The 14,516-nt window shown below is 37.0% G+C and overlaps 2 protein-coding genes across 3 annotated transcripts; both read right to left on the bottom strand.

Moving 5' to 3' along the window:
* Nucleotides 1–3,306: 3,306 nt before the first annotated feature.
* LOC144439125 (uncharacterized) lies at nt 3,307–7,784 on the bottom strand. Of its 2 annotated transcripts, none has more exons than XM_078128391.1 (5): nt 7,632–7,784; nt 6,695–6,857; nt 5,465–5,554; nt 4,808–4,999; nt 3,307–3,687 (listed from the first exon to the last, which is right to left on the bottom strand). In XM_078128391.1, exons 1-5 carry the CDS (start codon nt 7,641–7,643, stop codon nt 3,575–3,577), a joined length of 570 nt encoding a protein of 189 aa, XP_077984517.1. In that variant the 5' UTR covers nt 7,644–7,784; the 3' UTR covers nt 3,307–3,574. The 2 variants fall into 2 exon arrangements, with proteins under 2 accessions (XP_077984517.1, XP_077984518.1); XM_078128392.1 differs by having other exon boundaries at nt 6,695–6,777.
* A 1,150-nt stretch (nt 7,785–8,934) lies between these two features.
* Nucleotides 8,935–14,413, bottom strand: LOC144438999 (uncharacterized). Its single transcript, XM_078128238.1, has 7 exons — nt 14,300–14,413; nt 12,350–13,351; nt 11,622–11,781; nt 11,204–11,431; nt 10,663–10,764; nt 9,860–10,075; nt 8,935–9,500 (listed from the first exon to the last, which is right to left on the bottom strand). The coding sequence occupies exons 2-7, from the start codon at nt 13,247–13,249 to the stop codon at nt 9,217–9,219; spliced, it is 1,890 nt and encodes a 629-aa protein (XP_077984364.1). The 5' UTR covers nt 13,250–13,351; nt 14,300–14,413; the 3' UTR covers nt 8,935–9,216.
* Nucleotides 14,414–14,516: the final 103 nt, after the last annotated feature.

Genomic DNA, 14,516 nt, shown 5'->3' with positions numbered 1-14,516 from the left:
TGCTGCTGAATGTGTTATACACGTACACTTTATATTGCTGACTTTACTGATAAGTGTGACCACACTTACATACTCTGCTATTTTCATGAAATATTGGACTCAATATTAAGTCTTATAGCTTACCTTAGCGGTATCATTCACAATCAACATGTTTATGCTTTCAAGTACTTCAGTAGCACGAAACGAAATCTCCGGCGTTGATACCATGTGTTGTTTTCTTAGCATTGCACTCTCCAACTTTACCATAAGGAATTGTATATTTTCCACCTGTGCGACGACCTTCTCGATTTCTTCATCGTTCATTATAAAAGTCAAGATTATTGTTGCGTAAAACCGGTAATGTTCTTCGCCTTCCGTGTACTCTTGTAGAATCTTTACGGCATTCGCTTCTCGTAAGTACCCACGGCCAGGAAAATGTAATCGGACTACGTTGTGTAAAGTGCTAAGCAAAGTTCGTATATATAGATCTTTGTAGTGCTTACGTTTACCAATCAAAGCCGTTCCGACAGTGCTAGTCAACTTCTCCAAATCGCTGACTATCAAACTGATAAGTCCAAACTCGCATACTCCTCGGCACATTTCGGCAGAGACGCCACACATTGTCCTTAGAAAGTGTGTTGACCTGTAAGCCGCTTCCAGTCCATCATTGTCTGTCCGTGTTTTAGGATCTAGTATGTCATACGTGTCGTGTAATTGGTGGTAAATTTTCTTATACACCTTCGGATAACGATCAGCTAACTTATCCCCGAGTTGACACGCCTTTTTCGTTTCTTTATCCGGGTTAAAGAAAAAAGACAGTTGCATCAACTCATCATTGATAACATCCTTGGAGGCATAATCGCTTTCCGATTCTAAATCATTGATGATGTCGACGACAACGCCGTAGTCCACACTGGACAACGACTCCAAACTGAGCCCGGGACTCCCAAACAAGTCACCATCGTATTCATCAAGTACACCTACCCGGGTGGCAGTACAACCCAGACCACAAACATTACCCATGACGAAAATAAAACTATGGAAAACTATAAACCTCTGTCCTTGCCGAGATCTTTAGCCATATTCAGTTTATACCTTGATGAGAAGCGCTGGGCTATCTGTCACGTACCTAGACCCTGGAAATGAAGAAAATGTTATTATTGCATTTGAAGTGAATTCCCTATGTCTAAGGATACGTGGGTACACGTGTACGAAACTTTGGGAAATGTAAACACTTTAAAAAGCAGAATATATATATATATTTCCGTTAATATCTGTGTTTAACCTCATAACTATTATTCTATTGTTATTTGTTCGATGGCATTGCTGTAAGTCCGTAACGGACCACTGAGTAAATCGCTGAATAGCAAAAAAACTATTTGTCATAAAATACCAGAAATTTATTTTCAACCCGTGTAAAGCTAACAGAACGCAGAACGGAGCAATGTTTAGATCCTTTACGTTTTTTTACAATAAGTCATACAGTAATAACCTACAAATATCGCATACTGTGAATATAAAGTCCTGGGGTTTATGTGATTTTTTAAAATTTGTTTACATGTAAAACAAACGAGTTTAGATCAACAAGTATTGTATTTTCAGTCATATTATGTTATTACACACCAATGTAATCATCTAAAGCCATAGACAGCAATTACAACATATGGTCCGGTGCCACCGTTTAGGACTGAACTGACCATGCGTAACACTACTTTTACACATGCGTCCCGCTATGGAGGCTGGCGTTGTTCATTCATATTAAAATTTCGGACACATTTACTCTCTGTGTTACTGTACGATCAATTAACTCTTTAGGTGAAAAATCAGGAACAAGAACAAAACTGAAAGCCGGACAACTACATAGTTACCGAAAGAAGTGACGGTGCGAGTTCCATTACAGTGTACGGATCATTACTACACCCGAAATAATTTCAACATGTTCGTCACTTTCTACGACGCTAAATCCTGTATAAGCTCTGACGGACACAATTCTTCCCATTCCCTTGAAACTAACACAATGATTATTTCTCTACAAGTCACTTCATTTACACATCAGTTTGTTTATGTACCTTTATAAAAGATGTCGATTAAATGACAGTTGTGATTTTCTCATGTTGCTATGCAAGACATTGGTCTGTATACATACCTTGATTCTGCTTCCACGGTCAAAGGTCATACACTGTTTACCTGTCAGTATGGCTATGTATAGTGACGTGCAAGTTTGAACAAAGACCTATTGTTACGATCCTGTCCTGGTTACTTGCACACATGTTATTACATGTACACGTAGTAATAACATATCGTCGTAAACCACAGCCTCTTTTACGGCACCTCCAATTCGTTATTTGGCAGCGCTATTACAATTGTAACAGCTCTGGTTTGCGAGAATGTAATCTCTCGGAAAAACTGAAGGATTCTGCATAGCTGCTGGGATTGTTCAAATAATCAGACAATTTTACCTTTTTTAGATTACAGTTTTAGTCACTTTATTTATGTATTCATTGAATTTCATCGTATATATCTATGATTTATTTATTCATTCATCTGCTAAATATAGAGTAACACTTCAGTGTTTAGTACAAATACTGTTCTCCCAGGCTACCCTGTAGGCAAGATGTACATAACCACATATAGTTTAACTTGAGAATAAGTCGTTTTCTTTATCAAAATAGATCTAGTCGATGATCTTAAAAACGTAAACTTAAAACCATAACTTATAAAGTATAATATTGTGTAAGATATATTAAGTGATATATCTGATAGGGCGGTGCAACTTGTCGTGTTTTGAACGTGGCATGCTATAGTTTCGTTAGACTATACAAATCGACACATGTACAATTTCTCCACGATCCTGGTGTCAGTGACAAATTCTGGATGCATACAAAAACTGTGAAACCAAGTCATCAGTTCATTTAGTTTGTTGAAGTGTAATGATACATATCTCTTCGTCAAATAGACTACCACATGTACCGGGGGGGGGGGGGGGGGGTTCATTTTGAAACGGGGTTGTGTGACTCAAGTCTAAACAATCCTATTGTCATGAAAAATCATCTGGTCAACCTATTTTATTCTAATACTGTGAAAGTGTTTCTAAGCAGTACTTTTAGTGATGATTTTCGGATTTACATATAACTCAGAACAAACGGCAAATATACCTTTGGTGGTGGTGGTGGTGGTGGTGGTGGTGGTGGTGGTGGTGGTGGTGGTGGTGGTGGTGGTGGTAATGTTTTTATAATTTAGCTGCAATATCATTCATGTATATCAAAAGATGTACTCTCGTTTAAGAAATCGAAAACTTGATGATTTTATTCAAAGTTAAAATGCTCGTAAATTGCACATACTCAATTGACTCTTAATAAGTGAAACTAGGTATAGTGTTATAGATTCTATGTTTGCACTGATGGCAATCTTCAATTGGGCTCTCCATCTTATATCTAATAACAATGCGCTACTTTCATCCATGCTATCAAACTGTCGAATGCATAGTAATCAGTAGCAAGCAACACTTCACCATGGGCCAATGCTCTTTTCGATGTCACTGTCGATGTCAAAAACCTTTGACCCCAAACACGAAACCTAACTCCTGCATCCAATACTAGTACAGAAAGGTTCCCCATAAACTGTAAACAATTCTCTTGTCTATTTTAGCACGTGGTCTGTTGTCAGGTTTAGTTGTTTTTGTGGTGACCTTCGTCAAAGTCGGAGTGCCTGAAATCGTGAAAGGAAATACAGTTATGACTCATCTCTACTGGCAATAGACCAGAGCAATTTAAACTACAGTGGGCTTGGTTTATAGTTACTAAGTAATGTTTACGAAAACAAATATAACCAGTAGTAATCCTAGTTATGATTACATAATTACATTAGTGCAATAACAAAGATAATTCTTCACCAAAAAAATGTAAACAAATAACACAGAAAAACGTTCAAATTACGACAACCCGACCGACCCTAGTTTAAGCCCCCGACCCTAAACATTTTTTGCAAGCACACAGGTAACGTCTAACAAAAAAATCAAAAAAATTGCGAGGTTCCGATTACGCTCAATTTTAGAATAGGTGGGATGGGTAGATTTTTCATTATATATATATATATTCTGAAGTCATGTTATCGGAAACCAATTGTCCGTATCCCTTTAATAACTTTGTAGGTGCTCAGAACATATTTTTGTCTTTGTAGTTTCACAAAATGCCCATTAGAGCAATGTGACATAACATTCTTCGAGAGCTTAATGCACCTTGTTGTACAAATTTCTACCAACTACCACATCAACGTGAAATTAGGATCATATATTATTTTCAATGTTCTGCCTTTTCCTGTCTTTCCATGATCCAAAATTTCTCACTTATCCTTTCTTTCTATGACCTCGAAGTTCTCACATTTTCATGTCTTTCCATGATCCAAAATTTCTCATTTTCGTGTCTTCCCATGATCCAAAATTTCTCACCTATTCCTTTATTTCCGAGAGCCATAATTTCTCACTTTTCTTGTCTTTCCATGATCCAAAATTTCCCATTTTTCTGTCTTCCCATGATCCAAAATTTCCCACCTGTTCCTTTATTTCCGAGAGCCATAATTTCTCACTTTTCCTGTCTTTCCATGATCCAAAATTTCCAATTTTCCTGTCTTCCCATGATCCAAAATTTCTCACCTGTTCCTTTATTTCCGAGAGCCATAATTTCTCACTTTTCATGTCTTTCCGTTATCCAAAATTTCTCACCTGTTCCTTTATTTCCGAGAGACATAATTTCTCACTTTTCCTGTCTTTCTATGATCCCTATATATAATTTTCCATTTTCCTGTCTTCCCATGATCCAAAATTTCTCACCTGTTCCTTTCTTTCCTAGACGCCTGATTTCTCGTACCAGTTCACTGAAATTTCTTTGCATCGCATCGTTTGTAGTGAAATCAAAGTAGAGTTTGGTGCCGATAAGTATTCCAAGCCAACCCACTTGTTCATAGTTTTGCTGCATTTTAACAGGTATAATTGTTTTCTTCATTTTGTAAGCATATTCAGCACCTAAAGCAGAGAAGATGAAACAACAAAATAATCAATTCGTCGTCTCCAATCTGACCAAACTTCAATGTAGTGGGTGACTATTTTTTTGTTTGAATACTGCCTCTTCATTATAATTGATATGTTCACGTGTTGGTCTTGGTCACCACCCCTATATTAGTTGCAGGAATTGGAAGGAGGCGCTACTACACTCTATTTTGATTAATTTTAATGAATCATTTTTTTTTGGTGTCGTAACATGGTTCAGTTACTTCAGTATTCATCTCGCGGTTGCAACATCGTGTCATGTCGTTGAAATGAATGGAAAACCAAAGTTCGTAATAGGTTTGTGTCTTATAAATGGACGACTCATAGCAAAGCAGCTAGTACGTACAGATAATGATACTTGTAAGTGACAAAAACAATGCATTGTCTAATTTTGGACTTTGTCGTAATATTTGGAAATTATATAGCTTAACATTACTGTACCTGTTCTACACGAGTGGCTCTTGTAGAAGCTTTCTGAGTAACACACGAGGACGATATCCGCCATTTCTACAGCATTTGCCATTACGTCCACTGGGGAACGAAACAGATAATAGTTGGTGTGTTTTAAACGATGATACCGTACGCGTGTGATAGTATTTCATATATGAACGCTTTCGATCTAGCCGGTCTATGTCTTTGGGTATGTCACTATACTAGCACGTCACATTAGGTAGAAAAGTGCTAGAGTAGTCACTCGTGACCCAGCAACGTGGATAGGTAGCCCTGCTTGTATGGGTATAGCGTACGTTGCACTCAAACTAATGGGAGGGGGTGAGGGGGTCGAGTGACCCACCACGCCGTGCAAGCAGGGCTACGTACGTAGACAGGCTAGTTCTGATTAGCCAAGTACATAACAAGAATATAGCTTTGGCCGACATAAAGACAAACTGTGGACGGGAGATTTGCCTGCTGACCCAGACTACTTTTATTACGGGGGGGGGGGGGGGGGGTCTTAGACTTGTCAAAGTCTCTAGGCTTTTTTTCATTATTTAATATTTTGAATAATGTTTTTTAAAAAGACAACTGTATTCTATTGTGTGCAACGATAAGCTTGAGCAGATTGATTTGATTGATTGATTTGATTGATTGATTGATTGATTGATTGATTGATTGATTGATTGATTGATTGATTGATTGATTGATTGATTGATTGATTGATTGATTGATTGATTGATTGATTGATTGATTGATTGATTGATTGGTTGATCGATTTAATGACTGACTGTCTGATTGTGAAACAGTCGGGTGAATGGGTAGAGGCCCCCTGAGACTGCTAGTAACAGGCTTAATTTTAAAAAAATGACTTTTCCAAAACTAACAACGAATGATAAACTCGAAACAGTTGAAGAATATGACACTTTACAACAACAAAACGTCCATGAGAGTGGTGCCAGTCTAGCCATTGCCCAGATACCCAACAGGCTGCATTATAAATCCAACGATAAGTGCCTGGGCTATTGGTAGGTCGGGATCGGACGACAGTTTCAGATGATTTCAGAAGGTTTCAATCGGAGAACAACTTCAAAGTCATATTTCCCAGAAATCCATCTTGCATGTACAACTGTGTTGACTATCATTAAAAATAAGCACACAAAAATAAAGAAGAAGTTTATTTTTATATAAACATTTTGTCTATACTATTTCATCTTAGTTTACCCAGAGTTTACCTACCAGCTTCCGAGGTATCCATCCAGACATTGAAACCTTCCCTTTTAAGACCATCTTTCAAATTGGAAATTTTGTCTATGTACTCCCTGGAATATAATATGGCGATGTTACTTTCTCCGCTACGTTGGGATTGGAATCCAAAGGGACCAGGTTCCGAAGTGTTATACTATATGGTTGTAAATTGTCAATGCAGGAGAAAGGATAGTTAATTGTTAAACCTCTTCAAAAGGTTGGAAAGAAAATATATTGTTTAAAGTTGTAAAACTTCCCCACTTAATGAGTGGCAAATAAGAGTCGGTGGAAAAGAGGTCAATCTAGATGAGTTTCCCAGGAATTTACAATGTAAAAAAGTGTTTCCCAATCAAAATGATGGAACATGACAGAAATATTACAAAATTTCCCTTCCCTGTTTAATTACCGAGGTTCTAGAATCTTAGCAAAAACCACTATGAGGATATCATTGAAAGAGAGTGGTCTTTAAACGAAAGCGAACAGTAACAACATTCTTCATGTCTGCAGAAAATTATCTCTGATAACACCAAGTTGTACTGAACAGCTAAATAATATCAAACACGTAGAGAAGACATTGGGTTGTATTCACGTATCAAGGTATACATCATGTACTGCCGGAAAAGGGTATGAGGCAGATATTTTGTGATGGTCTTTTCGTCAATTTTGAACGGGAAATTACACAGATTTTTTTTTTAAATGAAGGGCATATATGTTGGCATGGCAACTTGACTTGAAACATTTTACTGTGCCAAATTCTATGCAAACGTCTTCGTTTTGAAGATCGGTCAGGGTAGCTCTTATAAAGTATATCGATTTTTTGGCGAAACAAGATGGCGGATTTTACGTGATAATACAAGGCTAAGGAATCCGGCATAACATAAAAATATATACACACTTATGCATGCTGATTTGATAGAAATGTACAAACCGTGGAGGCCATATCAGTATCCACGGAAATCTTGGATCCAGAACTCTTCAACTTATTCTATAGTTCAAAATCTGGAACACATAATTTGCATGGTGTCCGTAATCTGATTGTAAATGTACGTGGAAGGGTTTCATGTATTGATTCACTGTTGTCATGGAGGTACTTCTTTTATATTCTGCCAAGCATGCCATTACATTGTAATATGTTCAAACAAGGTCACACAAGGTGACATAGTGACAGCACACAAAAAGTAATGCTACAAGGCCTATTGAGTCTTCGTAAAGTACTTGAATCTAGCATGACAACAATTTCACTCTCAATAATGCATATATGCACACTCATGCCATATATATATATATATATATATATATATATATATATATATATATATATATATATATATATATATATATGTATATATATATATATATATATATATATATATATATATATATATATATATATATATATATATATAACTATTGCGCTCTGCCACTGCAGTATAGAGCACTGTCTTAGCAGATTGATACTCACCGAGTTATATATATATATATATATATATATATATATATATATATATATATATATATATATATATATATATATATATTGTACGGGTAACATTTGAGCTGTGTTTTTGACTGACAAGTCAAACGATTTCATTATATCGGGGGTGGGGGTGGGGTGGTTAATCAATGATATTTTATTTATTGACCTGTTTACCAAATCAGACTCAATACACGAATGGCTCCTATATAAAGTTACATGAGGTGAGACTTGATAAAATATATTGTCGGAATTTCCAGTTTGGGCCATACAGTACAGTTACACCAATTCTACTTGTTTTGTGCCGCCATTTGGGTATTCCCCTAGTCTTGTGTCCACATCCATAGTATCATGTGGGTTGTGTTTATATTGTTATAGGTTTATGTCATATTATTTCATATTGCACTTGCTTCTTAATGATGAAAAAAGAAGATTGGTATCAACGAGGATGTTTATTGCAGTAATTGATAATAATGGAGTAATTTGTAATATAGTTGTATTACATTTGTAAATATCAGTGTTATAAATTAGACAAATTTGTAATGATGTGTCACTGTCATATAAGTTGTAATACACCATAGGGCACTTTGCTGGGGGTCTATACTAAGGATACACAACATAACTGAGTGCGTGTACATATGTATGTATGTATGTATGTATGTATGTATGTATGTATGTATGTATGTATGTATGTATGTATGTATGTATGTATGTATGTATGTATGTATGTATGTATGTATGTATGTGTGCGTGCGTGCGTGCGTGTGTGTGTGGATGGATGGATGGATGGATGGATGGATGGATGTATACATACATGGATTTCATCTCTCGCGCGTTACGAAGTACATAATAAATGTTCATTGAAATTCTTACGACTTTGTCAGACGTCACGTGAATAATCATTGTACAGTTTTGTTAATGTACTTTGGGCCGAAATTCTAACCAGCCGTTAGCTCCTCTCTTATGACCATTTTTGATTGTTGTTTACCAATATGTGTCTTCGAACGGTATCTATATTACTTGTTTCATCGAAACTGGTTCATTCAAGATTCTCTAAAGCTTCTTTGAAAATGATAATGTCATACAAATCCTTTAAACCAAGATCCTTTCTCAGAAATGCATAGAAAAACTCGGGTGCTTCAACAGATATTTTCCGTAAAGACAAGATCTGACGACCTGAGTATCTTTTAAATTTAGAAGACAAATGGACCAGCCCTTTCTCTTGCAACCAAGCTATGACGTCACCATTCTCCCATGATGCAACAGATCGCTTACTCCGAGATTTGGTACTAGTACTAGGTGGCGTGGCACCAACTTCTACATCTGTAAACATGAAATTAACACTTTTGTAAACATCGAATATCTTACATCATCTGATATTCTCTTAAATTCGACGTTGAAAGCTATATTGTCGATTTATTTTTATTGATTTCTTGTTTTTTTGGGTCACACTTTTGCTTTAATATTTATAAATTGTCAGGACTGGAAAAGTATGTGAGTGCGTGTTGCTTGAATCCATAATCCAACAATGATAGCCAAATGCATGATGATGCCATCATGGAAGTATCACGTGGGTATCACGTGGATGATACTTCTATGATATCAAAATATTTTAGGTCGCCCACATAGTGCCTGTCAAACCAAACGTTTTAAGGTCATCATCAATTACTTTGGTGACTTACCATAACTCTTTGCCACGGCGACAGAATCGCCAAGTCTCCCCTTTTCACCGAGCTCTCGGACTAAATTATCGAAGTTCTTCTCTAATAATTCATCAGAGCTGAAATCGAAATATAACCTTGTTCCGACCAGTATCCCCAACCATCCGTCTGGAGAATAGTTCGGTTCGACTCGTATAGGAATGTATGGTTTCTGTAACTTGTATGTGTACTCAGCCTCTGAAATTAAAACAACGCAACTTGAATATCAGCAAACTGACACAAGAGCGTACGCGATCTGACAATATATAGAATGACGTTTTCATAAAACAGATTGTAAGAACATTTACAACGTTAGTCTATGAGATTCGTCGTGTCGTACCTCACATACTATTGCAACGTCAGCTCTTATCGATTAAAAACAGGATAGGAAATTGTAATTGATCATAATATTCAAACTGGCTACGTAAGAATTGATGACTTTTACTGATTCAGAATATAAATTTTAAATGCATGTACTACGCTCACTTCACGAGGACCAGAGTCAACTGTAGTCGTAACACTCATAAGCTGGTTTTGAGCCGCGTTCTGATTGGATTAGTCAAAGGTGCTATCCATTATAGACCCCACTTAAAGGCCAGGGTTTCAGTCCCAGGTTCTCGCATAAGGGATATTTTTTTTTATCAGAGGAGCCATAAGGATTACATATTGGGTCATTTATGTTCGGGAACAAATTTTTCAAACAGTTATATACCAGGCAACTGTTTTCATACCGTGAATGCTAATCGGAACTGGGTCATTAAAATGACTACGTTTAGTGACCTTACCTGATCTACACGGGTTACTGTATTTGTATTTGTCCGACATACAGACAAGTACCGCATCTGCGTTTTGTACAGCGTCGGCCATTGCTTCTAACGTAGAACCACCTGTTGCGTAAAATGAGATGTATATATGTGAACGTTTGTAACATCATGTGATCTACAACATGAATATGAAGAAAAACGATAAATATGAAACGATAATTTACAATCATGGAGTAAGCTCTCTATACGCATTACTTAGAAAAGGATGATGCAAATTCCCGCTGTATCCAACAAAAGAAACTCAAATGAAAGTACAGTACAGTACAGTACAGTACAGTACAGTACAGTACAGTACAGTACAGTACAGTACAGTACAGTACAGTACAGTACAGTACAGTACAGTATAGTAGAAGTGAAATAGATAAATAATTACTAGCCAGATTTTAATCATAAGCTTATTGAGGAGAGGGTCGGGGGATTTGGATATTCATAACTGTGGCACCATAATCATAATAGCATAAGTGAGTTACCCTAAAATATTCAACCTTGTTTTGATACATACCCATTTTCTCGATATCCATCCAAACGTCGTATCCAGCCGTTGTAAGTTTCCTTTTAAGTTGAATCATTCGTCCCTGGACATTCCAACTGTAACTTATCATCACGTGACCTTTACGACCTATCTGATGTGACTTTAGTTCGTCATTTTCCGCTCCTCTCAGTTCCCACAATGCACCATTACATGCCTTTCTCAGAGTCTTGTCCGAAGATTTTTGGAGCTTTCCAAGCGCTGAAATTAAAGAATAACATGATATTTGATCAAACTGACAACAGAGATAAAATTAGTAGCAAGTTGTTAAACTGGATATTTGTACCACGTGAAACAATTTCACGAGTTCCTCATCAATTTCTTAGAAACCCAGGGTGTCAACTTGCTTCAGTAACGTAGTGACCGAGTGAAAGATGTATGTTTAATGTACCTTGGAGGCAGCCTGCTTCGTTCCTTATCGTTTCCTTGTTATCTTTGTGGAAAGCCAATGTCCAAAGTGCCGTGGCAGCGAGACGCTGTTCTTCGAGACTGCAGTCTGCTTGTAGTAACTTAACAAGGGCTGGTAGAACGCCTAACTCCACGAATTTTACCTGAAAGTCGGAGGAACAACAGAAATAGAACTTCAAGGCACAAAAACGTGCAAATTTGATTTCTTGAAAAAACGACACACTTGTTGTATAATTAAAGTTAATACATTTCCAAATGTTGTCTACAAATGAATTGAAGAAAACATTCCCAGTCACTGTATTGAAGGTCGTTAAATTATTTTGTCACGAGTAAAATGTGAAAGACGTGAGCGGTAAGAAGAGGAGATAGAGAGATAGAAATACAACACAGATAAATAAAATAAATATAGATGAACTAGAAAGGTATGTATATATATGTATGTATATACGTGTGTATATATATATATATATATACAGTATAGAGACAGACAGACAGACAGACAGACAGACAGACAGACAGACAGACAGACATACATACATACATACATACATACATACATACATACATACATACATACATACATACTACATACAGACAGACAGACAGACATACAGACAGACAGACAGACAGACAGACAGACAGACAGACAGACAGACAAACAGACAGACAGGATCAGCGAATTGGCTGAATTTGTATACAATGTACTTCTACCTTATTGGCATCATTGACAGCCAGCTTCGTCATTCCATCAACTAATTCTGTTACGTGAAATTGATAATCCGTTTCCCTGTGGTTCTCTGTATCAACAGCTGACATTAATAAAGTGACGAGAAATTCTATATTTTCGTTACCAGTATTAATTTTGTCATTTTCTTCTTCGTCAACAATGTAGGGTAAAATCAACAAGGCTAGGGCTCTAAAGATGATAGTTTCAAGACCCAAATAGTACTGAAATAGTTCAACGACCCCATCAGTGCGAAAGTAAGGCCGATTGTTGTCATAGAGACGTATGCTATTATGCAAGATTGACAGCACTGTTTCGATATAGTTGTCTTTGCGATCATCTCGTTCTTTTGATGTAGCGGCGTACTCTTTCAGTTCTTCTAATTCGTCAACCAAGAGACCAATCACTCCCGCCTTTCCAACCCTTTTACACATTTCCGGAGACGAGTCACACGTGTTTCCAAGGAGAGCTGCGGCGGTGTCCAGAGCTCCGACAACAGTAAGGAAAGTGATCTGACTTTGACGATCGCCATGTACGGATGCATGTAATTGGTGATGCATTTTGATATACAAATCTTGGTAATTTTGTTCTGCTAAATAATTCGAGAATTGTTCATATTTCTCCCGGCCAATACTCGAATCGTAGTCATTGAGCAGCTGGATCAACTTACTCGCTGTTTCATATTCGGTGACGTCATTTGTAAAATCTGTCTGAGTTCTGAGAAAATTCATGACGTCATTAATCTTGTCAATGTCGTCTTTTATTAAGCTGTAATCAAACACCTTAGTTTCGTTTTCTTCCTCCATCTTTGCAACAGGTTTTTCTAATTCCTCGGCGCTCAGTGTGGTGATATTCAGTGACTTTGTCGAACTTGGAGAACACCCCATATTTCAACGTGATTTTACGACGTAACACCTTCAAATCGACCTGGCGACATCTCCCTCCAATCTTTCCAATTTACTAAGCCTTCCGCATTTCTTTTCAACAGCCTGTTCGAGGTAAATAATGACTCGGTTGTCATGAACATAATATAATATGTATTTACATTATCAATAAATAGTAGATAATATAAGAAATCTGTAAGCATATAACATTGGTATCTGATTGACAGATGGGTGATCGAAAGGGAATGCACGAATAAGAAGAACAACTACTTTCTGGGCATATGGGTATTATGGATATTAAATAAATGGATACTATTTTATAAGGTCGATGGTCAAATAAAAAAAATTAGTCTCTCATATATACGGTTCATGGAACTTAGGGCCGAGATCAATAGTTCAATGAAAGATAAAAGACGGGGTGGGGTGGGGGAGTTGAACCATGTTATTCTCATCCTACAAGAACGATTTTACTTTTAATGGAATGTTTTGTACCCTAAATACAAATATTTATTTTTAAAATGTCGTCAAATTGAGAAATGGAAGAAGAATTTTCGCTATAGTAAATGTATGGCACTTAAATACATTAACGTGTTGACAGAGAACCACGTTGTATTTTTCTTCACTACGCGCTTGCTTTGTATTCATAGCGCAACATAGTACTACTACATACTGATGTGAAAGTGAATTTACCCTGTCTGAAACAATTGTAAGAATTTAGGTTTTTTTTATCCTATATTGAACTATTCATCTCGTCCCTTACAGACGGTTGTAAAGTTTACAGGTCTGGTTTGTATACAAGTCACCCTAAGGATGTGATAGCATATCATCATATCGGCGAAATTGAGGTCACATATTACACCAGTTTGTTACTTATTTGCCTATATCTCTAATTGTAGAAATCACATGTTCGTAAGACTATCCATAGACATTTTCATAAATGTTGACACTGTCGTAATCAGTTGAGAGCACTGGGTCATAATACGTCAGTATAATTACTCCAAGGTACATGTATGCTACCATTCAACCTAGTGGTGTCAAGCATCCTGTACTTGCCTGTAATATCTCCTTATACCTGGTTATGACATTCGGAGTTGCAGTGAGCATAGATCTGTTCACCAGAAAGCAATGCAACGAGGGGCCACCGTAGGCTGTGCTCATAGTAAAGACTGTTGATGTGGTTGGGTTGTGTTGTAGCGACAGGTACATATGCTGTGTTGTCAAGACGGTGTTATTGAGGTCACCACAACGGCATCGAATTATTGTCACAGCA

Source organism: Glandiceps talaboti, chromosome 8 (genome assembly GCF_964340395.1).
Source record: "Glandiceps talaboti chromosome 8, keGlaTala1.1, whole genome shotgun sequence".
Lineage (NCBI taxonomy): Eukaryota > Metazoa > Hemichordata > Enteropneusta > Spengelidae > Glandiceps > Glandiceps talaboti.
This window is presented reverse-complemented; position numbering and strand designations above follow the sequence as displayed.

Excerpts from the sequence above, each read along its gene's own strand:
- LOC144438999 (XM_078128238.1), bottom strand. The coding sequence starts at position 13,249 with ATGGGGTGTTCTCCAAGTTCGACAAAGTCACTGAATATCACCACACTG. Across the intron at positions 10,076-10,662 it reads CAGTAACCCGTGTAGATCAG|AGGCTGAGTACACATACAAG; the intron begins GTAAGGTCACTA and ends TTTTAATTTCAG. Across the intron at positions 9,501-9,859 it reads CGCCGTGGCAAAGAGTTATG|ATGTAGAAGTTGGTGCCACG; the intron begins GTAAGTCACCAA and ends TCATGTTTACAG.
- LOC144439125 (XM_078128391.1), bottom strand. Across the intron at positions 5,000-5,464 it reads GAGCCACTCGTGTAGAACAG|GTGCTGAATATGCTTACAAA; the intron begins GTACAGTAATGT and ends TCTCTGCTTTAG. Across the intron at positions 3,688-4,807 it reads TCTAGGAAAGAAAGGAACAG|GCACTCCGACTTTGACGAAG; the intron begins GTGAGAAATTTT and ends TCACGATTTCAG.